Raw genomic sequence first — 24783 nt, forward strand, 5'->3', positions numbered from 1 at the left:
GTACAAGAATATTACTATAATACTGCTATGTACAAGAATATAACTACTATAATACTGCTCCTATGTACAAGAATATAACTACTATAATACTGCTCCTATGTACAAGAATATACCTACTATAATACTGCTTTCTATGTACAAGAATATAAATACTATAATAATGCTCCTATGTACAAGAATATAACTACTATAATACTGCCCCTATGTACAAGAATATAACTACCGTACTATAATACTGCTCCTATGTACAAGAATATAACTACTATAATACTGCTCCTATGTACAAGAATATAACTACTATAATACTGCTCCTATGTACAAGAATATACCTACTATAATACTGCTTTCTATGTACAAGAATATAACTACTATAATACTGCCCCTATGTACAAGAATATAACTACTATAATACTGCTTCTGGGAGTCTGAGCTGCTGTACTGCCCCCTGGTGGTGGTCATCATCACATCCATCATCCCTTGCCATGTGGTTGTAGTTACACTGTGGTGCGAGGTCACACCCGGGGAGAGAGGCCCTGATCCCTTCATCATGACTGGGGCCCGGGGCCGACAAGTGTATTACATTCTATAAATCGCTCGCTGAACCTGCACACGGCGGCTCCCGGATTGCCAACATTTGCATCAGTTATTAGGAGCGCGGCGTCTGCAGTCGCCTCCAATTAACTTTCCATCTATAAAACTCTGGAACTAATCTGCAGAGGCGTCGTGGATACAATGCAAATCTGCGGTCATACATATTGATGGCGGCTCATCTTCATGGAGCACGAGTCCCCGCCGGCGCAGGCTCATGTCTGCTCCACAGCACCACTATTGCACAATGTCCAGGCCATACGTGGTATTACAGTAATGCCTGCTGAACTCTGGCTCATTATACACTGCACAGTGAGAAGCAAGGAAGTCTGAGCGCTGACCGCAGATCAGGGGCATGCTGGCACTTATGGTTCTTGTAGGCATTCGGATTGGGCAGTGTGGAAAGAAGGTGGGGCTCCAACGTTGCACACAACTGCCTTCATCAGTGATTTCAGACCCCTTTGACGCAGGGACCCCCGATTACAGCCCCATAGACTGACCCTGTGGTGCCCGGGCCGCGGGGCTGATCCTCGTCACCTGCACACAGTGATGACTCACGAGGATGATTACTATTCTGCAGTTACACATATAACGCTCCAGAGTTTTTCCTTCTGATTTTCGGATCAGAACCATCTGTGATCAGGAGAAAGACGAAGCGTCTGTAAGTGAAGAAGATTCCCGGTAATACGGAACTAGCCGGACAGCTCCGATGCGGACATACGGGGACTCTTTATTCCGCACATTTGGCGGTTTCTGGGGAGACAGAGCGTCGCTCATCTGGTGGATCGGAGGTTACATCACTGTTATTACAAGTCAATATATAATAATGACAGACGTAACCGGACGCAGCGATCGGGGCAGTGATCGGCAGCAGTGCACGACCTTCTATTACCTGACAGGACGAGCACCCCGCCTCTCTGACTCCTAGGAGTCACATGGATAGAGGACATGTGATAAGCCGCATGGGTACAGTGATTGGCTGCAGCAGTCACATGGATAGATGACATGTGATCAGCTGCAGGGGTACAGAGTTCAGAGGAGAACGGGTCAGTTGTAATTTTCTCCAGACCCCTTCTATGGGGCAGCACAATCCCCTGGTGCAGCACAGAGTCCATGGGCGAGGAGAGCGGAGGAGATTACCAGGGCCTGTCAGTGGTGGAGGGTGTGTCAGGAGCACATCGGGGCCCATCTTTTTTTGGGTCACGCAGATCCCAGGCCTTTGGAGTCTCATCATCTCTCCCCTCCAGGTGTCAGGATGATGGGTGTACATATAGAACTTATATATAACATCTCTTTGGTCTCGGGCTTCCATCCTTGTGGCCCCCGGGCCATGTTCCCCACCCTCCAGTGATTGGCAGCTCTTCAGCCAAACTTGATGTGAGGCTGCTGGTTGTAGTACCACACCTGGAGGAGGATGAGAGTGTCCAGACAGATCTGCAGGGCTCCGCACAGCCAGAATTGAGCCGGGGTAGACCTAATGATGAAGTATGAGGTCTTAAAGCAGTCGCCAGCGGTCCACAGCACCACCATCTTCACACTAATGGGGAGACACAGAGAGAAGGGTGAGGTCTGGGGCCAGCACTGGAAGGAGGGTGAGGTCTGGGATCAGCACTGGAAAGAGGGTAAGACTGGGACCAGCACTGGAAAGAGGGTGAGGTCTGGGGAAGGCACTGGTAGGAGGGTGAGGTCTGGGGAAGGCACTGGAAGAAGGGTGAGGTCTGGGGCCAGCACTGGGAGGAGGGTGAGGTCTGGGATCAGCACTGGAAGGAGGGTGAGGTCTGGGGCCTCACTAGGAGAAGGGTGAGGTCTGGGGCCGGCACTGGGAGGAGGGTGAGGTCCGGGGCCTCACTGGGAGGAGGGTGAGGTCCGGGGCCTCACTGGGAGGAGAGTAAGGTCTGGGGCCGGCACTGGGAGGAGGGTGAGGTCTGGGACCAGCACTGGAGAGGGTGAGGTCTTGGACCAGCACTGGAAGGAGGGTGAGGTCTGGGGCCAGCACTGGAAGGAGGGCGAGGTCTGGGCAAGGCACTGGAAGGAGGGTGATGTCCGGGGCTAGCACTGGAGAGGGTGATGTCCGGGGCTAGCACTGGAGAGGGTGAGGTCTGAGGCCAGCACTAGAAGGAGGGTGAGGTCTGGGGAAGGCACTGGAAGGAGGGTGATGTCCGGGGCCAGCACTGGAAGGAGGGTGAGGTCTGGGATCAGCACTGGAAAGAGGGTAAGACTGGGACCAGCACTGGAAAGAGGGTGAGGTCTGGGGAAGGCACTGGTAGGAGGGTGAGGTCTGGGGAAGGCACTGGAAGAAGGGTGAGGTCTGGGGCCAGCACTGGGAGGAGGGTGAGGTCTGGGATCAGCACTGGAAGGAGGGTGAGGTCTGGGGCCTCACTAGGAGAAGGGTGAGGTCTGGGGCCGGCACTGGGAGGAGGGTGAGGTCCGGGGCCTCACTGGGAGGAGGGTGAGGTCCGGGGCCTCACTGGGAGGAGAGTAAGGTCTGGGGCCGGCACTGGGAGGAGGGTGAGGTCTGGGACCAGCACTGGAGAGGGTGAGGTCTTGGACCAGCACTGGAAGGAGGGCGAGGTCTGGAGCCAGCACTGGAAGGAGGGCGAGGTCTGGGCAAGGCACTGGAAGGAGGGTGATGTCCGGGGCCGGCACTGGGAGGAGGGTGAGGTCCGGGGCCGGCACTGGGAGGAGGGTGAGGTCCGGGGCCGGCACTGGGAGGAGGGTGAGGTCCGGGGCCGGCACTGGGAGGAGGGTGAGGTCCGGGGCCGGCACTGGGAGGAGGGTGAGGTCCGGGGCCGGCACTGGGAGGAGGGTGAGGTCCGGGACCGGCACTGGGAGGAGGGTGAGGTCCGGGGCCGGCACTGGGAGGAGGGTGAGGTCTGGGGCCTCACTATGAGAAGAGTGAGGTCTGGGGCCTCACTATGAGAAGGGTGAGGTCTGGGGCCAGCACTGGGAGGAGGGTGAGGTCCGGAGCCTCACTAGGAGAAGGGTGAGGTCTGGGGCCCGCACTGGGAGGAGGGTGAGGTCCGGGGCCTCACTAGGAGAAGGTTGAGGTCTGGGGCCAGCACTGGGAGGGGGGTGAGGTCCGGGGCCTCGCTGGGAGGAGGGTGAGGTCCGGGGCCAGCACTGAGAGGAGGGTGAGGTCAGCACTGGAAGGAGGGTGAGGTCTGGGGCCAGCACTGGAAGGAGGGTGAGGTCTGGGTCCAGCACTGGAAGGAGGGTGAGGTCTGGGGCCAGCACTGGAAGGAGGGTGAGGTCTGGGGCCAGCACTGGAAGGAGGGTGAGGTCTGGGGCCAGCACTGGAAGGAGGGTGAGGTCTGGGACCAGCACTGGAAGGAGGGTGAGGTCTGGGACCAGCACTGGAAGGAGGGTGAGGTCTGGGACCAGCACTGGAAGGAGGGTGAGGTCTGGGACCAGCACTGGAAGGAGGGTGAGGTCTGGGATCAGCACTGGGAGGAAGGTGAGGTCTGGGGCCAGCACTGGAAGGAGGGTGAGGTCTGGGATCAGCACTGGGAGGAGGGTGAGGTCTGGGGCCCGCACTGGGAGGAGGGTGAGGTCTGGGGCCAGCACTGGAAGGAGGGTGAGGTCTGGGATCAGCACTGGAAGGAGGGTGAGGTCTGGGATCAGCACTGGAAGGAGGGTGAGGTCTGGGACCAGCACTGAGAGGAGGGTGAGGTCTGGGACCAGCACTGGGAGGAGGGTGAGGTCTGGGGAAGACACTGGAAGGAGGGTGATGTCTGGGGCCAGCACTGGGAGGAGGGTTAGGTCTGGGATCAGCACTGGAAAGACTGTTAGGTCTGGGACCAGCACTGGAAGGAGGGTGAGGTCTGGGGAAGGCACTGGAAGGAGGGTGAGGTCTGGGGAAGGCACTGGAAGGAGTGTGAGGTCTGGGGAAGGCACTGGAAGGAGGGTGAGGTCCGGGACCAGCACTGAGAGGAGGGTGAGGTATGGAGAAGGCACTGGAAGGAGGGTGAGGTCTGGGACCAGCACTGGAAGGAGGGTGAGGTCTGGGATCAGCACTGGAAAGAGGGTGAGGTCTGGGGCCTCACTAGGAGAAGGGTGAGGTCTGGGGCCAGCACTGGGAGGAGGGTGAGGTCCGGGGCCTCACTAGAAGGGTAAGGTCTGGGGCCAGCACTGGGAGTAGGGCGAGGTCCGGGGCCTCACTAGGAGAAGGTTGAGGTCTGGGGCCAGCACTGAGAGGAGGGTGAGGTCAGCACTGGAAGGAGGGTGATGTCTGGGGCCAGCACTGGGAGGAGGGTGAGGTCCGGGGCCTCACTAGAAGGGTAAGGTCTGGGGCCAGCACTGGGAGTAGGGTGAGGTCCGGGGCCTCACTAGGAGAAGGTTGAGGTCTGGGGCCAGCACTGGGAGGAGGGTGAGGTCCGGAGCCTTGCTGGGAGGAGGGTGAGGTCCAGGGCCAGCACTGAGAGGAGGGTGAGGTCAGCACTGAAAGGAGGGTGAGGTCTGGGGCCAGCACTGGAGAGGGTGAGGTCTTGGACCAGCAATGGAAGGAGGGTGAGGTCTGGGATCAGCACTGGAAGGAGGGTGGGGTCTGGGACCAGCACTGGAAGGAGGGTGGGGTCTGGGACCAGCACTGGAAGGAGGGTGAGGTCTGGGACCAGCACTGGAAGGAGGGTGGGGTCTGGGACCAGCACTGGAAGGAGGGTGAGGTCTGGGACCAGCACTGGAAGGAGGGTGAGGTCTGGGGAAGGCACTGGAAGGAGGGTGATGTCCGGGGCTAGCACTGGAGAGGGTGAGGTCTGAGGCCAGCACTAGAAGGAGGGTGATGTCCGGGGCCAGCACTGGAAGGAGAGTGAGGTCTGGGATCAGCACTGGAAAGATGGTTAGGTCTGGGACCAGCACTGGAAGGAGGGTGAGGTCTGGGGAAGGCACTGGAAGGAGGGTGAGGTCTGGGGAAGGCACTGGAAGCAGTGTGAGGTCTGGGGAAGGCACTGGAAGGAGGGTGAGGTCTGGGGAAGGCACTGGAAGGAGTGTGAGGTCTGGGGAAGGCACTGGAAGGAGGGTGAGGTCCGGGGCTAGCACTGAGAGGAGGGTGAGGTCTGGGGAAGGCACTGGAAGGAGGGTGAGGTCCGGGGCTAGCACTGAGAGGAGGGTGAGGTATGGAGAAGGCACTGGAAGGAGGGTGAGGTCTGGTACCAGCACTGGAAGGAGGGTGAGGTCTGGGATCAGCACTGGAAGGAGGATGAGGTCTGGGGCCTCACTAGGAGAAGGGTGAGGTCTGGGGCCAGCACTGGGAGAAGGGTGAGGTCCGGGGCCTCACTAGAAGGGTAAGGTCTGGGGCCAGCACTGGGAGTAGGGCGAGATCCGGGGCCTCACTAGGAGAAGGTTGAGGTCTGGGGCCAGCACTGGGAGGAGGGTGAGGTCAGCACTGGAAGGAGGGTGATGTCTGGGGCCAGCACTGGGAGTAGGGTGAGGTCCGGGGCCTCACTAGGAGAAGGTTGAGGTCTGGGGCCAGCACTGGGAGGAGGGTGAGGTCCGGGGCCTTGCTGGGAGGAGGGTGAGGTCCAGGGCCAGCACTGAGAGGAGGGTGAGGTCTGGGACCAGCACTGGAGAGGGTGAGGTCTTGGACCAGCACTGGAAGGAGGGTGAGGTCTGGGGCCAGCACTGGAAGGAGGGCGAGGTCTGGGCAAGGCACTGGAAGGAGGGTGATGTCCGGGGCTAGCACTGGAGAGGGTGATGTCCGGGGCTAGCACTGGAGAGGGTGATGTCCGGGGCTAGCACTGGAGAGGGTGATGTCCGGGGCTAGCACTGGAGAGGGTGATGTCCGGGGCTAGCACTGGAGAGGGTGAGGTCTGAGGCCAGCACTAGAAGGAGGGTGAGGTCTGGGGAAGGCACTGGAAGGAGGGTGATGTCCGGGGCCAGCACTGGAAGGAGGGTGAGGTCTGGGATCAGCACTGGAAAGAGGGTAAGACTGGGACCAGCACTGGAAAGAGGGTGAGGTCTGGGGAAGGCACTGGTAGGAGGGTGAGGTCTGGGGCCTCACTATGAGAAGAGTGAGGTCTGGGGCCTCACTATGAGAAGGGTGAGGTCTGGGGCCAGCACTGGGAGGAGGGTGAGGTCCGGAGCGTCACTAGGAGAAGGGTGATGTCTGGGGCCCGCACTGGGAGGAGGGTGAGGTCCGGCGCCTCACTAGGAGAAGGTTGAGGTCTGGGGCCAGCACTGGGAGGGGGGTGAGGTCCGGGGCCTCGCTGGGAGGAGGGTGAGGTCCGGGGCCAGCACTGAGAGGAGGGTGAGGTCAGCACTGGAAGGAGGGTGAGGTCTGGGGCCAGTACTGGAAGGAGGGGGAGGTCTGGGGCCAGCACTGGAAGGAGGGTGAGGTCTGGGACCAGCACTGGAAGGAGGGTGAGGTCTGGGACCAGCACTGGAAGGAGGGTGAGGTCTGGGACCAGCACTGGAAGGAGGGTGAGGTCTGGGACCAGCACTGGAAGGAGGGTGAGGTCTGGGACCAGCACTGGAAGGAGGGTGAGGTCTGGGACCAGCACTGGAAGGAGGGTGAGGTCTGGGACCAGCACTGGAAGGAGGGTGAGGTCTGGGACCAGCACTGGAAGGAGGGTGAGGTCTGGGACCAGCACTGGAAGGAGGGTGAGGTCTGGGACCAGCACTGGAAGGAGGGTGAGGTCTGGGACCAGCACTGGAATGAGGGTGAGGTCTGGGACCAGCACTGGGAGGAAGGTGAGGTCTGGGGCCAGCACTGGAAGGAGGGTGAGGTCTGGGATCAGCACTGGGAGGAGGGTGAGGTCTGGGGCCCGCACTGGGAGGAGGGTGAGGTCTGGGGCCAGCACTGGAAGGAGGGTGAGGTCTGGGATCAGCACTGGAAGGAGGGTGAGGTCTGGGATCAGCACTGGAAGGAGGGTGAGGTCTGGGACCAGCACTGGGAGGAGGGTGAGGTCTGGGGAAGGCACTGGAAGGAGGGTGAGGTCTGGGGAAGGCACTGGAAGGAGGGTGATGTCTGGGGCCAGCACTGGGAGGAGGGTGAGGTCTGGGATCAGCACTGGAAAGACGGTTAGGTCTGGGACCAGCACTGGAAGGAGGGTGAGGTCTGGGGAAGGCACTGGAAGGAGGGTGAGGTCTGGGGAAGGTACTGGAAGGAGTGTGAGGTCTGGGGAAGGCACTGGAAGGAGGGTGAGGTCCGGGGCCAGCACTGAGAGGAGGGTGAGGTATGGAGAAGACATTGGAAGGAGGGTGAGGTCTGGGGAAGGCACTGGAAGGAGTGTGAGGTCTGGGGAAGGCACTGGAAGGAGGGTGAGGTCTGGGATCAGCACTGGGAGAAGGGTGAGGTCCGGGGCCTCACTAGAAGGGTAATGTCTGGGGCCAGCACTGGGAGTAGGGCGAGGTCCGGGGCCTCACTAGGAGAAGGTTGAGATCTGGGGCCAGCACTGAGAGGAGGGTGAGGTCAGCACTGGAAGGAGGGTGATGTCTGGGGCCAGCACTGGGAGTAGGGTGAGGTCCGGGGCCTCACTAGGAGAAGGTTGAGGTCTGGGGCCAGCACTGGGAGGAGGGTGAGGTCCGGGGCCTTGCTGGGAGGAGGGTGAGGTCCAGGGCCAGCACTGAGAGGAGGGTGAGGTCTGGGACCAGCACTGGAGAGGGTGAGGTCTTGGACCAGCACTGGAAGGAGGGTGAGGTCTTGGACCAGCACTGGAAGGAGGGTGAGGTCTGGGGCCAGCACTGGAAGGAGGGTGATGTCCGGGGCTAGCACTGGAGAGGGTGATGTCCGGGGCTAGCACTGGAGAGGGTGATGTCCGGGGCTAGCACTGGAGAGGGTGATGTCCGGGGCTAGCACTGGAGAGGGTGATGTCCGGGGCTAGCACTGGAGAGGGTGATGTCCGGGGCTAGCACTGGAGAGGGTGATGTCCGGGGCTAGCACTGGAGAGGGTGATGTCCGGGGCTAGCACTGGAGAGGGTGATGTCCGGGGCTAGCACTGGAGAGGGTGATGTCCGGGGCTAGCACTGGAGAGGGTGATGTCCGGGGCTAGCACTGGAGAGGGTGATGTCCGGGGCTAGCACTGGAGAGGGTGAGGTCTGAGGCCAGCACTAGAAGGAGGGTGAGGTCTGGGGAAGGCACTGGAAGGAGGGTGATGTCCGGGGCCAGCACTGGAAGGAGGGTGAGGTCTGGGATCAGCACTGGAAAGAGGGTAAGACTGGGACCAGCACTGGAAAGAGGGTGAGGTCTGGGGAAGGCACTGGTAGGAGGGTGAGGTCTGGGGCCTCACTATGAGAAGGGTGAGGTCTGGGGCCAGCACTGGGAGGAGGGTGAGGTCCGGAGCCTCACTAGGAGAAGGGTGATGTCTGGGGCCCGCACTGGGAGGAGGGTGAGGTCCGGCGCCTCACTAGGAGAAGGTTGAGGTCTGGGGCCAGCACTGGGAGGGGGGTGAGGTCCGGGGCCTCGCTGGGAGGAGGGTGAGGTCCGGGGCCAGCACTGAGAGGAGGGTGAGGTCAGCACTGGAAGGAGGGTGAGGTCTGGGGCCAGTACTGGAAGGAGGGTGAGGTCTGGGGCCAGTACTGGAAGGAGGGTGAGGTCTGGGGCCAGCACTGGAAGGAGGGTGAGGTCTGGGACCAGCACTGGAAGGAGGGTGAGGTCTGGGACCAGCACTGGAAGGAGGGTGAGGTCTGGGACCAGCACTGGAAGGAGGGTGAGGTCTGGGACCAGCACTGGAAGGAGGGTGAGGTCTGGGACCAGCACTGGAAGGAGGGTGAGGTCTGGGACCAGCACTGGAAGGAGGGTGAGGTCTGGGACCAGCACTGGAAGGAGGGTGAGGTCTGGGACCAGCACTGGAAGGAGGGTGAGGTCTGGGACCAGCACTGGAAGGAGGGTGAGGTCTGGGACCAGCAGTGGGAGGAGGGTGAGGTCTGGGATCAGCACTGGGAGGAAGGTGAGGTCTGGGGCCAGCACTGGAAGGAGGGTGAGGTCTGGGATCAGCACTGGGAGGAGGGTGAGGTCTGGGGCCCGCACTGGGAGGAGGGTGAGGTCTGGGGCCAGCACTGGAAGGAGGGTGAGGTCTGGGATCAGCACTGGAAGGAGGGTGAGGTCTGGGACCAGCACTGGGAGGAGGGTGAGGTCTGGGGAAGGCACTGGAAGGAGGGTGAGGTCTGGGGAAGGCACTGGAAGGAGGGTGATGTCTGGGGCCAGCACTGGGAGGAGGGTGAGGTCTGGGATCAGCACTGGAAAGACGGTTAGGTCTGGGGAAGGCACTGGAAGGAGGGTGAGGTCTGGGGAAGGTACTGGAAGGAGTGTGAGGTCTGGGGAAGGCACTGGAAGGAGGGTGAGGTCCGGGGCCAGCACTGAGAGGAGGGTGAGGTATGGAGAAGACATTGGAAGGAGGGTGAGGTCTGGGGAAGGCACTGGAAGGAGGGTGAGGTCTGGGACCAGCACTGGAAGGAGGGTGAGGTCTGGGATCAGCACTGGAAGGAGGATGAGGTCTGGGGAAGGCACTGGAAGGAGGATGAGGTCTGGGGAAGGCACTGGAAGGAGGGTGAGGTCTGGGGAAGGCACTGGAAGGAGGGTGAGGTCTGGGGAAGGCACTGGAAGGAGGGTGAGGTCCGGGGCTAGCACTGAGAGGAGGGTGAGGTATGGAGAAGGCACTGGAAGGAGGGTGAGGTCTGGTACCAGCACTGGAAGGAGGGTGAGGTCTGGGATCAGCACTGGAAGGAGGATGAGGTCTGGGGCCTCACTAGGAGAAGGGTGAGGTCTGGGGCCAGCACTGGGAGAAGGGTGAGGTCCGGGGCCTCACTAGAAGGGTAAAGTCTGGGGCCAGCACTGGGAGTAGGGCGAGGTCCGGGGCCTCACTAGGAGAAGGTTGAGATCTGGGGCCAGCACTGAGAGGAGGGTGAGGTCAGCACTGGAAGGAGGGTGATGTCTGGGGCCAGCACTGGGAGTAGGGTGAGGTCCGGGGCCTCACTAGGAGAAGGTTGAGGTCTGGGGCCAGCACTGGGAGGAGGGTGAGGTCCGGGGCCTTGCTGGGAGGAGGGTGAGGTCCAGGGCCAGCACTGAGAGGAGGGTGAGGTCAGCACTGAAAGGAGGGTGAGGTCTGGGGCTAGCACTGGAAGGAGGGTGAGGTCTGGGACCAGCACTGGAGAGGGTGAGGTCTTGGACCAGCAATGGAAGGAGAGTGAGGTCTGGGATCAGCACTGGAAGGAGGGTGAGGTCTGGGATCAGCACTGGAAGGAGGGTGAGGTCTGGGACCAGCACTGGAAGGAGGGTGAGGTCTGGGACCAGCACTGGAAGGAGGGTGAGGTCTGGGACCAGCACTGGAAGGAGGGTGAGGTCTGGGACCAGCACTGGAGAGGGTGAGGTCTGAGGCCAGCACTAGAAGGAGGGTGAGGTCTGGGGAAGGCACTGGAAGGAGGGTGATGTCCGGGGCTAGCACTGGAGAGGGTGAGGTCTGAGGCCAGCACTAGAAGGAGGGTGAGGTCTGGGGAAGGCACTGGAAGGAGGGTGATGTCCGGGGCCAGCACTGGAAGGAGAGTGAGGTCTGGGATCAGAACTGGAAAGACGGTTAGGTCTGGGACCAGCACTGGAAGGAGGGTGAGGTCTGGGGAAGGCACTGGAAGGAGTGTGAGGTCTCGGGAAGGCACTGGAAGGAGGGTGAGGTCCGGGGCCAGCACTGAGAGAAGGGTGAGGTCTGGAGAAGGCACTGGAAGGAGGGTGAGGTCTGGGACCAGCACTGGAAGGAGGGTGAGGTCTGGGATCAGCACTGGAAGGAGGGTGAGGTCTGGGATCAGCATTGGAAGGAGGGTGAGGTCTGGGATCAGCACTGGAAGGAGGGTGAGGTCTGGGACCAGCACTGGAAGGAGGGTGAGGTTTGGGACCAGCACTGGAAGGAGGGTGAGGTCTGGGATCAGCACTGGGAGGAAGGTGAGGTCTGGGGCCAGCACTGGAAGGAGGGTGAGGTCTGGGATCAGCACTGGGAGGAAGGTGAGGTCTGGGGCCAGCACTTGAAGGAGGGTGAGGTCTGGGGCCAGCACTGGAGAGGGTGAGGTCTGGGGCCAGCACTGGAAGGAGGGTGAGGTCTGGGACCAGCACTGGAGAGGGTGAGGTCTGGGACCAGAACTGGAGAGGAGGGTGAGGTCTGGGATCAGCACTGGAAGGAGGGTGAGGTCTGGGATCAGCACTGGAAGGAGGGTGAAGTTCGGGACCAGCACTGGAAGGAGGATGAGGTCTGGGACCAGCACTGGAAGGAGGGTGAGGTCTGGGACCAGCACTGGAAGGAGGGTGAGGTCTGGGACCAGCACTGGAAGGAGGGTGAGGTCTGGGACCAGCGCTGGAAGGAGGGTGAGGTCTGGGACCAGCACGAGAAGGAGGGTGAGGTCTGGGGCCAGCAATGGAAGGAGGGTGAGGTCTGAGGAAGGCACTGGAAGGAGGGTGATGTCCGGGGCCAGCACTGGAAAGGGTGAGGTCTGAGGCCAGCACTAGAAGGAGGGCGAGGTCCGGGGCCAGCACTGGAGAGGGTGAGGTCTGGGGCCAGCACTGGAAGCAGGGTGAGGTCTGGGATCAGCACTGGAAGGAGGGTGAGGTCTGGGGAATGCACTGAGGAGGGTGAGGTCTGAGGCCAGCACTGGAAGGAGGGTGAGGTCTGGGATAAGCACTGGAAGGAGGGTGAGGTCTGGGATAAGCACTGGAAGGAGGGTGAGGTCTGGGGAATGCACTGAGGAGGGTGAGGTCTGAGGCCAGCACTGGAAGGAGGGTGAGGTCTGGGATAAGCACTGGAAGGAGGGTGAGGTCTGGGATAAGCACTGGAAGGAGGGTGAGGTCTGGGGAAGGCACTGGAAGGAGGGTGAGGTCTGGGGAAGGCACTGGAAGGAGGGTGAGGTCTGGGACCAGCACTGGAAGGAGGGTGAGGTCTGGGGAAGGCACTGGAAGGAGGGTGAGGTCTGGGACCAGCACTGGAAGGAGAGTGAGGTCTGGGACCAGCACTGGAAGGAGGATGAGGTCTGTGGAAGGCACTGAAGGAGGGTGAGGTCTGGGGCCAGCACTGGCAGGAGGGTGAGGTCCGGGGCCAGCACTGGGAGGAGGGTGAGGTCTGGGACTGGCACTGGGAGGAGGGTGAGATCTGGGACCGGCACTGGAAGGAGGGTGAGGTCCGGGACCGGCACTGGAAGGAGGGTGAGGTCTGTGACCGGCACTGGAAGGAGGGTGAGGTCTGGGGCCAGGACAGGGAGGAGGGTGAGGTCTGGGACCGGCACTAGGAGGAGGATGAGGTCTGGGACCAGCACTAGGAGGAGGGTGAGTTCTATGGACACCATTAGGAGGAGGGCTAGGTCCGGGACTGACTCTTGGAGGAGGGTGAGGTCTGGGATCAGCACTGGAGAGGGTAAGGTCTGGGACCAGCACTGGAAGGAGGGTGAGGTCTGGGATCAGCACTGGAGAGTGTGAGGTCTGGGACCAGCACTGAAAAGAGGGTGAGGTCTGGGACCAGCACTGAAAAGAGGGTGAGGTCTGGGACCAGCACTGGAAGGAGGGTGAGGTCTGGGGAAGGCACTGGAAGGAGGGTGAGGTCCAGGGCCAGCACTGGAGAGGGTGAGGTCCGGGGCCAGCACTGGTGAGGGTGAGGTCTGAGGCCAGCACTGGAGAGGGTGAGGTCTGGGACCAGCACTGGAAGGAGGGTGAGGTCTGGGGGAGGCACTGGAATGCGGGTGATGTCCTGGGCCAGCACTGAAGAGGGTGAGGTCTGAGGCCAGCACTGGAAGGAGGGTGAGGTCTGGGATAAGCACTGGAAGGAGGGTGAGGTTTGGGACCAGCACTGGAAGGAGGGTGAGGTCTGTGGAAGGCACTGGAAGGAGGGTGAGGTCTGGGGCCAGCACTGGCAGGAGGGTGAGGTCCGGGGCCAGCACTGGGAGGAGGGTGAGGTCTGGGGAAGGCACTGGGAGGAGGGTGAGGTCTGGGACCGGCACTGGAAGGAGGGTGAGGTCTGGGGAAGGCACTGGAAGGAGGGTGAGGTCTGGGGAAGGCACTGGCAGGAGGATGAGGTCTGGGGAAGGCACTGGCAGGAGGATGAGGTCTGGGGAAGGCACTGGCAGGAGGATGAGGTCTGGGGAAGGCACTGGCAGGAGGGTGAGGTCTGGGACCGGCACTAGGAGGAGGATGAGGTCTGGGACCAGCACTAGGAGGAGGGTGAGTTCTATGGACACCATTAGGAGGAAGGCTAGGTCCGGGACTGACTCGGGGAGGAGGGTGAGGTCTATGGACACTAGGAGGAGGTTGAGGTGCGGGGACGGCACTGGGAGGAGGGCTAGGTCCGGGACTGACTCTGGGAGGATGGTGAGGTCTACAGACACCACTAGGAGGAGGTTGAGGTGTGGGGACGGCACTGGGAGGAGGGCTAGGTCCGGGACTGACTCTGGGAGGAGGGTGAGGTCCGGGGCCCAAACTAATGTGTAATAATAGGGCCACGGCACATTTCTCCCTCCATCATTTCTGCGCCAACGCCCCTGACGAGATCATTTATAGGCTGGTAGTGCAGAGGACGGCCATGTGTGGTTGCTTGCACATAATACAGCAATTACTCTATGGAGGCTGCAGCATTGGCATCTGAGGGAAGCCCCTGATCCAGGACCCCAGAGATCAGCAGCACTGAGGACTTCAGCAAGGATTCATCTCACAATCTATAGCCTCCCACAGCTGCTGTTCATCCTGTGCCTCCTGCTTCGTGATATCGTCACCCCTGTACACGGTGCAGTAATAGAGTGCAGGCAGCGTGGCACCAGTGTCAGTGCAGATGCTTCCTATCATACAATGATGGGGAGTCTTCAGGGGCACAATTATCTGATCGTAAGAAGGGGCCACCGTCCATGGAGCGGGGGGGCGAGGCTGACAACCTCACACGCTATGTACAGGCAGGTTGTCAGCAGCGATAAATGAGGGTCTGGTGCTGTGGTATATGGGGCGTGGATCTGGTGCTCGGTGGATGTGAGGATGTTTTTGTAACTTTGGATTCTTCTGGTGTTTGGTGGTATTATGACAGGTCCTCCTGGGGTAGCGGGATCCATCAGTCACAGACACCAGTGCCACTGCCCCCTAGTGATTACTTCTCCACATACATGAACATTGTTTTTTACCTCATCCCCTGGGTGGACTTGTTCCTGAGGTTCTGAATCAGCTGAGGAAGACCTAATGTGGCCTCAGTCAGAAGAGCGACTAATCCCAGACCCTCCACAAAGATGGGGACATCCAGGAGCATATAAGTGAGGAACGCCCCCAAGATGGTCAGTGACAGGCAGAACTGCACGTAATCCTCAATGCGGCTCCATTTCCAGAAGTGGCCAAGATCGAAATCTGCAAAGACAAGTGAAAGGGTCAGATCCTGGCTGAGGTCCTGACCTTTCCTCCCCAACACTGAGGCCTCAGACTAAGGGTACCGTCACACAGTGCCATTTTGATCGCTACGACGGTACGATTCGTGACGTTCTAGCGATATCGTTCCGATATCGCAGTGTCTGACACGCAGCAGCGATCAGGGACCCTGCTGAGAATCGTACGTCGTAGCAGATCGTTTGGAACTTTCTTTCGTCGCTTGATCACCCGCTGACATCGCTGGATCGTTGTGTGTGACAGCGATCCAGCGATGTGTTCGCTTGTAACCAGGGTAAACATCGGGTAACTAAGCGCAGGGCCGCGCTTAGTAACCTGATGTTTACCGTGGTTACCAGCGTAAACGTAAAAAAAACAAACAGTACATACTCACATTCCGGTGTCTGTCCTCCGGCGTCTCAGCTTCTCTGCACTGTGAGCGCCGGCCAGCCAGAAAGCGAGCACAGCGGTGACGTCTGACGTCACCACTGTGCTTTCCGGCCGCTGTGCTTACACAGTGCAGAGAAGCTGAGACGCCGGAGGACAGACACCGGAATGTGAGTATGTACTGTTTGTTTTTTTTACGTTTACGCTGATAACCAGGGTAAACATCGGGTTACTAAGCGCGGCCCTGCGCTTAGTAACCCGATGTTTACCCTGGTTACCCGGGGACTTCGGTATCGCTCCAGCGCCGTGATTGCAACGTGTGACCGCAGTCTACGACGCTGGAGCGATAATCATACGATCGCTGCGACGTCACAGATCGTGCCGTCGTAGCGATCAAAATGGCACTGTGTGACGGTACCCTAATACAGCAAACACAAGAATATTTCTGATGTGTAGGTCATTGTCCATAAAGAATCTCAGGAACGCTGCCAGAGGATGGTACATCACATGTGCAGCAGGTTATAACAGCCAGAAAAACAGCAGGCCGTAACAGCCAAAGGGGCAGCAGGTCATGTCAGCCAGAGGAAGAGCAGGTTATGCAAGTCAGAGAGGCAGCAGATCAAGACAGCCAGAGAGACAGCAGCTCACAACAGCCAGAGAGATAGCAGGTGATAACAGCCAGAGGAACAGCAGGTCATGACAGCTAGAGGAACAGCAGGTCATGACAGCCAGAGGAACAGCAGGTTATGACAGAGGGACAGCAGGTCATAACAGCCAGAGGGACAGCAGGTCATAACAGCTAGAGGAACAGCAGGTCATGACAGCCAGAAGAACAGCAGATTAGGACAGAGGGACAGCAGGTCATAACAGCCAGAGGGACAGCAGGTCATGACACCCAGAGGGACAGCAGGTCATGACAGCAAGAGGAACAGCAGATTATGACAGAGGGACAGCAGGTAATAACAGCCAGAGGGACAGCAGGTCATGACACCCAGAGGAACAGCAGGTCATGACAGCCAAAGGGTCTGCACTAAGTATTAATGAGCCTTGTCACAAAGGGGTAAATAACCCAGCAAACACAGCATTTTAGCATTTTGTGCAGAAGAAACCCCCTGTTACATTGTGTGTCCAGCTATTTACATTGTTGTTACTTCATTTGTTTATTGCAAACAGAAAAAAAAGGTTGTAAATGTTACTAGTAAACTGAATAAACATCAGGGAGGGGCACCAGCTACTTCACTTCACATACGTCACGTTTACGTTCCATTTGGTTATGTTTTAGTATTATCCACCAACGTCTCTGACAATTCAGCAGTGTCCCCCAGAGAATAGAAAAAGCACCGCACATCCGACAGGCAAGGACCAGAGACGCGGATATCCTCAATATACACGAAATGTGAGAGTCATCAGCAGAGGTGAAAACTAACAAGGAAAACAACGGAAAATATCCACATCCTCCACAGCACGGAAGCTTCACCCGACAGGAAAGACACAAAATGCAGCATAATGTGGAGTATTATAGCAGTTATATTATTCTATATAGGGGCAGTATTATAGTTACCAGATCCCAACTTTCTGATCCTGATAGATATGGGATCCCGACCTCCTAATATGTAACAGATCCCTGCCTCCTTATCCTGATAACTGCTGGATCACATCCTCCTGGATCTTGATAGTTCCTGGATCCTGAAGTCCTGATCCTGAAAGTTAGTTGATCCCAGCCTCCTGATACTGATAATTACTGGATCACATCCTCCTGATATGCAAGAGATCTCGACTTTCTGATCCTGATAGATACGGGATCCCGACCTCCTAACATGTAATTGATCCTGGCTTCCATATCCTGATAATTGCTGGATCACATCCTCCTGATCTTGATAGTTCCTGGATCCTAAAGTCCTGATCAAGAAAGTTAGTTGATCCCAGCCTCCTGATACTGATAATTACCAGATCCCAACCTCCTGATATGTAAGAGATCCTGACTTTCTCTTTCTCATCCTGAAAGTTAGTTAATACCAGCCTCCTGATCTTGATAATTGCTGGAACAGGCTGACCTGGTCATTACATTGCAGTTAAGGCGCCATCTTTCAGCATCCTGATCCGTGTACCCCTTGTGCCCAACACACTGCCCCGATCCCTTTCTATGGGTTGTGGCGGTGCGGTCTCAGAACCCGCCAGGTCATTGTGATCCCCAGCCTAGAGCAACCGTGGCACTGACCAGTGAAGGCATGGCACTTGGTGGACACGCGGGTCACGCTCTGCACAGCGCAGCACAGATGCAGCATAGACAACATGGTGCCGATCATCAGGAGGCTCTGCAGGAGGAGGGGGAGCTCAAAAAACTTCCCAAACCTGTAAGAGAGGAGAAGAGGCGATCACAGGCGGCCAGTATGGTATCGCTGCAGCTGAGCGGGGCGGCCGGACCACCCGCTGCTCGTATACATATGATGGATGGGCGGATGACCACAGAACGGGTGGGGGCGACACGGACAGCCTGATATTATTACATCCATGAGACAATGTGACTGTGTGCCACACAAGAGCACAAGCGTGTGTTATATGGGTGGTCCCAGCCCTCCTAACCACAAGAGTCAGGGATCGGTGGGAAACTTATGGCCAGTCTTATGTTTAGGCGCAGCCCACCTTACTCCCGACTTCCACCTGAACTGCGGTGTCCCCCAGAAGCCATAGCGGATGTCTGATGAAGGAACCAGGATTGCAGGGGGCGAGGGGCTAATGGCCAAACAGAGGGGAGTATGCTGAAAAAAAAGAGACAGGCATGAGTGCAGAGATCAGGAGCGCCGGCTCCCGGGGACATTCTTGCGACACTCAGCGACGTCCAACATCTCCACCTCTTGGCTTTGATTGGGGTGGCCTGGGTCACCTACTGGTAGCCACCGACCCCGGTGGACCCCCGGGAGCTATCACTCCCCCTTCCCCACCATCTGGGGCTGATAGGAACAGGTTAGCGGTGCCCGCGCCAGCCCCCAGTACATCAGGAGGGTTGCTGAGCACCAGCTGGCTACCACGCACTGCCCCTTTAATACACGGCTGCCGCTTCTTGTGTTTTAATCGCAGCTCTGGGCGGATTTAGATGAGGAAGATAATTAATAGTGAAATAACTTTCATCCCGATAACACACTGATCAGAGCCGGCGGCCACTAACTAGCCACATAATGGCACATTGTAACGGGCCGCCATCTCCCACTGATCACCGTGACATTGCCGGAAACACTCAGTTATCTGCAGGAGCGGCGAGATCAGACGAGCTCATTAATACCCGCACATCTCATCTGCTGGAAGGAGCCGACGGGCAGGGACGGGGTTAAGGCTGCGAATGAGCCGTGGTGACACTGAGCCCTGCACAGACCAGCCTGATGGAGGCGCCACTAAGCTCAAAGCTCCGCCCATCAGACTCCAAACAAGGCTCCGCCTATTTGTAAGTCTGGGGTGGAAACAAGTGTCATGGGAGCCGATCAACCAAAGCCACTGCAGCCGTGATGTCACTTACCAAAAAAATATCCGGAGAATATTGGCAATCAGCAGAACAAAGCAGACCCAGGTGGAGAAGCCGTCAGTGCTAGACGTCCTCCGAATCTCCATATACTGGGGGACGTAAGGGAGCGCCCCGCCAATCACCAAGAAACAGGATGAGGCCCAGGACAGGACCGGCCACGTGACCGAGGACTCCTCCAAAAAATCCATCTTACTCCGCTGCAGAGACCACTAAACAGACAGAAAGTAACCAATCACTGCAAGAACGACCAGACCAAAAACAGCACACAGAGCCACTGGACACTGTACACACTCCATCACACCCTGCATTACACTCCAGAGCTGCACTCACTATTCTGATGGTGCAGTCACTGTGTGCATACATTACATTACTGACCCTGAGTTACATCCTGTATTATACCCCAGAGCTGCGCTCACTATTCTGCTGGTGCAGTCACTGTGTACATACATTGCATTGCTGATCCTGAGTTATTACTATTATTATTGATATATATAGCACCATTAATTCCATGGTGCTGTACATGAGAAAGGGGTTACATACAGGGTTATAGATATCGTTTACAGTAAACAGGTTTACAGTGACACACTGGTACAGAAGGGAAAGGAGGACCCTGTCCTTGCGGACTTACATTCTATGGGATAGTGGGGAAGAGACAGAAGGTAGGGACATCCTGTATTATACCCCAGAGCTGCGCTCACTATTCTGCTGGTGCAGTCACTGTGTACATACATTACATTACTGATCCTGAGTTACATCCTCTATTATACCCCAGAGCTGCACTCACTATTCTGCTGGTGCAGTCACTGTGTACATACATTACATTACTGATCCTGAGTTACCTCCTGTATTATACTCCAGAGCTGCACTCCCTATTCTGCTGGTGCAGTCACTGTGTACATACATTACTGATCCTGAGTTACCTCCTGTAGATCTTTTATTATAAAAATGAAAAACATAACAATAATAGCAGAAAACATAACAAAAATATTAGCCAGAAAATAATCAGTATACTGAACACTGGTCCAGCCGCTCATTCTCTCCTCCCACACATATTATACAGTATATACAGAATAACTACTTTGACCTTCAGGTCCGGTCACCAAACAAAATAATAATAACAAATAAAATAAACAATGGAAAACAAAGACTATATACATGAACTTTTTTTTTTTTTTTTTTTTTTTTAGTTTTAAATAAAATAACTACAAATTAAACAAATATATACAATACTACAAGCTATCCTCCATTCCCAACCCCCCGCACTGACCTGAGAGCTGGTCCTGCATCTCATGCCTCAGTCCATGTCCAACGTCCATAGGCCAGATCAGGCAGTGCCAGTTTTTCCCCCAAACAACCCAGTGTCCCATAGTCCCACAAGATAATCCCACCTCCCCCCTTTTCCCACCACCCAACCTAATACCTACACTCAATTCTATATCCCTATATACAATATATACAATATATACAGCAGCACACACCACAATAATTACAAAACACGAAGCCCAAGTTCGGCGCCTGCAGCCCTACATCACTGTATAATGATCAAACAAAACAAAAATCTACAGTGTCAGCAGCAGCCCACCACCAGGAAAGGAGATGACCAGACTAGGGCACACTAAAAGAAAAGCCCCTCCAGAGGAGCACGGCCCTCCGTGCGCCCAGTCTCCCATACTCCAGAGAGCGCACCTTCACCAGGTCACCGAGTATGGTCCTAAACACATCATCCACGGGGAGGATTTTTCGTTGCGTCGATACTAAGCACCATGCGTTCCACGTGTGATACCTAACCACTGCGCTAACTAGAAATAAGGTGCAGCGGTCCCGACCACCCAGGTCTCCGAATGCTCCATAGGCCCATTCCGCATAGGAGAGACCTGCCAGCCGAAACCAGCCAATGAAGGCGCCCACCCTGTTGTACACCTCTGTGTTGAAGGGACAATGAAGCAGGAAGTGGTCCATGCTTTCCAGCAAGGTACCACAATGCTCCCGAGGACAATTCCTGTCCTCAGAGCTCCTACACTTCAGATTGTCCCTCACACACAGTTTCCCATGGAAGCAGCGCCAAGCCAAGTCCCAAAACTTCGAGGGGATCCTGATAGAATTCAAAAGATGCAAACCCACCCCAAGATCCCGACTTGGGCAGTCCCTGAGCGCCAGAGGCCTCTGGAAATGGGTCAACAGAACCCTACTGTCAAGTAGTTTCCTTGGCAGAGTCCTGATCTCCCACATTCCCAGACCCCACCGACGAATTACCTTCAGAACCAAGGTAGCGTAAGCCGGAAGATGTCCATGCGGTGTGCGAAGATCCTTCACTTGCCCTCCTGTCTCCCATTCCTGGAAGAAAGGCTGAAACCATCCCCTACAGGAGAATACCCACGGAGGAGCCCTCTCTTTCCAGAGGTTTGCGATATTGATCTTAATGAAGGTATCCACAAGGAATACCACAGGGTTGACCATACCCAACCCTCCTAGTCTCCTCGTACGGTAAGTAACCTCCCTCTTGACCAGGTTCAGTCTATTCCCCCATAACAGTTGGAAGAACAAACTGTAGACCCGAGTCCAGAGAGATTCCGGCAAGATGCACACACTGCCCAGATAAATCAGTAAAGGGAGCAGGTAAGTTTTGCTCAGGTTTACCCTTTCCCTTAGGGTCAAAGACCAACCCTTCCATTGGTTCACCTTCTGAGTGGCGATCTCTAGCCTGCTGTCCCAATTTTGTTTGGGGTAATCCCCCTGGCCAAATTCGATGCCAAAGACTTTTGCAGAGACTTTGGGTCCTGGAAGGGTGTCCGGGAGCTCAAAACCAGGATCTCCTCCTCCCAGCCAGAGACTCTCACACTTATCCCGGTTGATCTTGGACCCGGATGTCTCCGAGTAGCGATCTACCTCTGACATCAGCCACCCTGCCTCCTCGTGAGAGGAAGCAAACACAGTGACATCATCGGCATACGCCACCACCCTCAGAGTGGCTTCCGGTGCTGCCTGATCCATCCCGATCCCGGCCAACGGTCCACGCTCCACCCTCCTAAGAAGAGGGTCAATCGCAAACACGTACAGCAGCGGGCTCAAGGGACAACCCTGGCGAACACCGGACCCAACCTCAAAAGAGCTACCAATCCAACCATTCACAAGCGGGAAACTCTCTGCCCCACTGTACAAGGTCTTAAGCCAATCAACAAACCCCCCCGGCAGGCCATATCTCAGAAGGACGGACCAGAGGTACTCGTGATTAACCCGATCAAACGCTTTTGCCTGGTCCAGTGACAGCATGTACCCCTTCCAGTGACCAGCCCTACCCTGCTCCACTGCCTCTCGGACACAGAGCACAGCACTAAATGTGCTGCGGCCTGGAACAGAGCAATGCTGGGCCCCCGAAAGGAGTCGGGGTGCAAATTTCACCAGCCGATTAAACAGCACCTTTGCCAGAACCTTCCTGTCTGCATTGAGAAGCGCTATGGGACGCCAATTCTCAATGCAAGACGGGTCCTTACCCTTTGACAAGATGATCAGAGCAGACCTCCTCATTGACTTCGGCAGAGGGCCCGAGGAAAGACACTCATTGAATACCTCAGTCAAGAGGGGAACCAAAACGTCCTTAAAGGTCTTATAGAATTCAGATGTTAAGCCATCTGGACCAGGCGATTTTTTGGGAGCAAGCCCTTCAATCGCCAACTGAACTTCCTCTTCCCTGATCATTTCTGTCAAAACGTCAAGAGAGGGGTCTACCCCTGGTTCGGGGACAGCTTCTGCCAGGAAAGCCGACATCTCATCCCAATCAAGATCCCTCTTCCCCAAGAGGTGCGAGTAGAAGGATCTGACAACCTCCAGGATCCCTGATCTGGATCGCCTCAGGGACCCCGTAGTGTCGACCAGTCCTGTAACCACTTTACTATTCACTGACATCTTGCAGTTTCTGTAAGGGTCGGGCGAGCGGTACTTCCCGTAATCCCTCTCAAAAACCAAAGATGCGTGTCTATCGTACTGACACCTCATAAGCAAAGATTTCACTCTGGAGATCTCCTCGCGGCTACCTCCAGTTGAGACAAGATGCTCGAGTTTCCTCCTCAGACCCTGATACAGGCGGTACCTGCTCAGACTCCTGAGGCTCGAGAGCTGGCGGAAGAATCTCGCCACCCTTTCCTTGAACATCTCCCACCACTCTGACCTACTACTACAAAGATCCAGTAAGGGTACCTGGCTCTGAAGAAAATCCTCAAAGGACTGTCTTATCTCCGCTTCTTCCAAGAGAGACGAATTGAGCCTCCAAAAGCCTCTTCCCATCCGGAGGGTCTCTGTAACATTCAGAGAAAACAAAATTAAACAGTGGTCGGAGAACTCCACCTCAACAACAGACACTGCTGAAGAGACAGCTTCCTCCTTTAAATAAAACCTATCTATTCTGGACCTACAGTTACCTCTATGATAGGTGAACCCCTCGTGGCCTGGGGTGTGCCGAATGTGGACATCCACCAAGCGAGCCTCACTAGCTATACTATTAAGGGCGACGCTATCATAAGTCAGCTTGTCTCTGGAACCTCCTCTATCTCGGGGCCTCGTGACAGCATTGAAGTCCCCTCCAAAGACAACCTGCCGACTTGTAAAAAGGTAGGGCTTGATCCTCATAAAGAGACACTTCCGGTCCCACTTAGATTGGGGACCATAGATGTTAATGAGCCAGAGCTCTTGTCCCTTCATGAGGACATCTAAGATCAGGCACCTCCCCATTTCTAACTCAATAACCCGTCGGCATTCCACCGGTGCGGTAAAAAGGACCGCCACTCCGCTATACGGCTCGGCCGCAAGAGACCAATAGGAGGGCCCGAGTCTCCACTCCCTCTTAGCTTTAAACACATCTGCCATGTTTGGCAGCCTGGTCTCTTGCAAAAAGAAAATGTCAGCTTCAACCCGGCTGAGAAAATCAAAGGCCGCAAATCTAGCTGTATTTGACTTTATGCTGGCGACATTAATGGACGCCAGCGTCAACGGAGTGGGTTCCGCCATCATTGGTGATTGAGTTAGATGGCTTTCTTTTTCCCACTCCCCTTATCCTCTGCCTCAGAGGAGGAATCCTTCCCCCTCTTTAATGACATGGAGGTATCCATTTCCACGCGTTTTTTATTTTTTTCGTCCTCGTCTCCGGACTCTGGGCCAGTCCCTCCCTCCAAGGATCTTACGTTCCCAGAAGGAGGAGACTCGGCGCCCCCTGTGAGCCCCGACGAAGCCAGAACCTCACCCTCAGCTTCCTCCTCAGAGGAAGAGATGTTTTCAAGGGCTTGGAACCGGTTAGAAAGACCAACCAGAGGGGAGTCGGTCTTTCCTTCCTTAGGTACCTTGGTCAGAGTTAGAGAAGATTTTTTATCTCCCTTCTTTCTCTTCTTTTTGGTGCCGAGCTTACGCTTGTCCTCTAGCCACTGCCTATTATCCTCATCCATACTTTCATAATGGGAGGACTCTGAGGCAGTGGCACTCTCCTCCCTGTGGATCCTCCTGACCTCCTCATCCAACTCATCATCCCTTGGGGCCTCAGCAGCAAGACTGGCATCCAGGACAGGGGCCGCCCCAGTAGCCCGAGGCTCGCCCAGCTCCCTATCCTGTCTGCGCTTGTCTAGACGCCTTAGCTGGGCAGGCGTCTTTTTATTGCTTTTCTTCCTTGGCCCCTCAGCTCCCTCACCCTTGCTAGTCCCTTCCCCAGCAGAATCAGCCTCACGGCTTTCTCCCACCGGGGTCACGACTGCGTTAGCGAAGGAGCGAGGACAACGGCTGAATGGGTGACCTAACTCACCACACAGGTGGCACCTAATCTCCACACAAGATGCAGCAAGATGGCCGACATCCCCACACAATGCACACTTCTGCACAGTGCAGTTTGCGCTGAAATGTGTGGGGTCGCCGCACTTGTGACAGAGCTTCGGTTGCCCCTGGTAGAAGACCAGGATACGATCCCTACCCAGGAAGGCAGATGATGGTATGTGGGCAACCGTACCACCTGAACGCT

General features: G+C 56.7%; 1 protein-coding gene across 10 annotated transcripts in view; it reads right to left on the reverse strand.

The window, feature by feature from the left end:
- Positions 1 to 332: 332 nt before the first annotated feature.
- Positions 333 to 24783, reverse strand: part of LOC143807400 (solute carrier family 66 member 2-like) — a 75534-nt gene continuing 51083 nt past the window's right edge. For 4 of the 10 annotated variants that reach the window (XM_077288893.1, XM_077288894.1, XM_077288896.1 and 1 more), the window contains 4 exons: positions 18783 to 18997; positions 17490 to 17623; positions 14653 to 14869; positions 338 to 2125 (listed from right to left, as the gene is read on the reverse strand). In XM_077288893.1, coding sequence (XP_077145008.1) covers positions 1951 to 2125; positions 14653 to 14869; positions 17490 to 17623; positions 18783 to 18976 — 720 coding nt within the window. In that variant the 5' untranslated portion in view covers positions 18977 to 18997 and the 3' untranslated portion in view covers positions 338 to 1950. Of the gene's footprint in view, positions 2126 to 14652; positions 14870 to 17489; positions 17624 to 18782; positions 18998 to 24783 lie in introns of all 10 variants that reach the window. The other 6 variants (XM_077288898.1, XM_077288897.1, XM_077288899.1 and 3 more) reach the window with 3 other exon arrangements.

The sequence above is a fragment of the Ranitomeya variabilis genome, chromosome 2 (assembly GCF_051348905.1).
Source record: "Ranitomeya variabilis isolate aRanVar5 chromosome 2, aRanVar5.hap1, whole genome shotgun sequence".
Classification (NCBI taxonomy): domain Eukaryota; kingdom Metazoa; phylum Chordata; class Amphibia; order Anura; family Dendrobatidae; genus Ranitomeya; species Ranitomeya variabilis.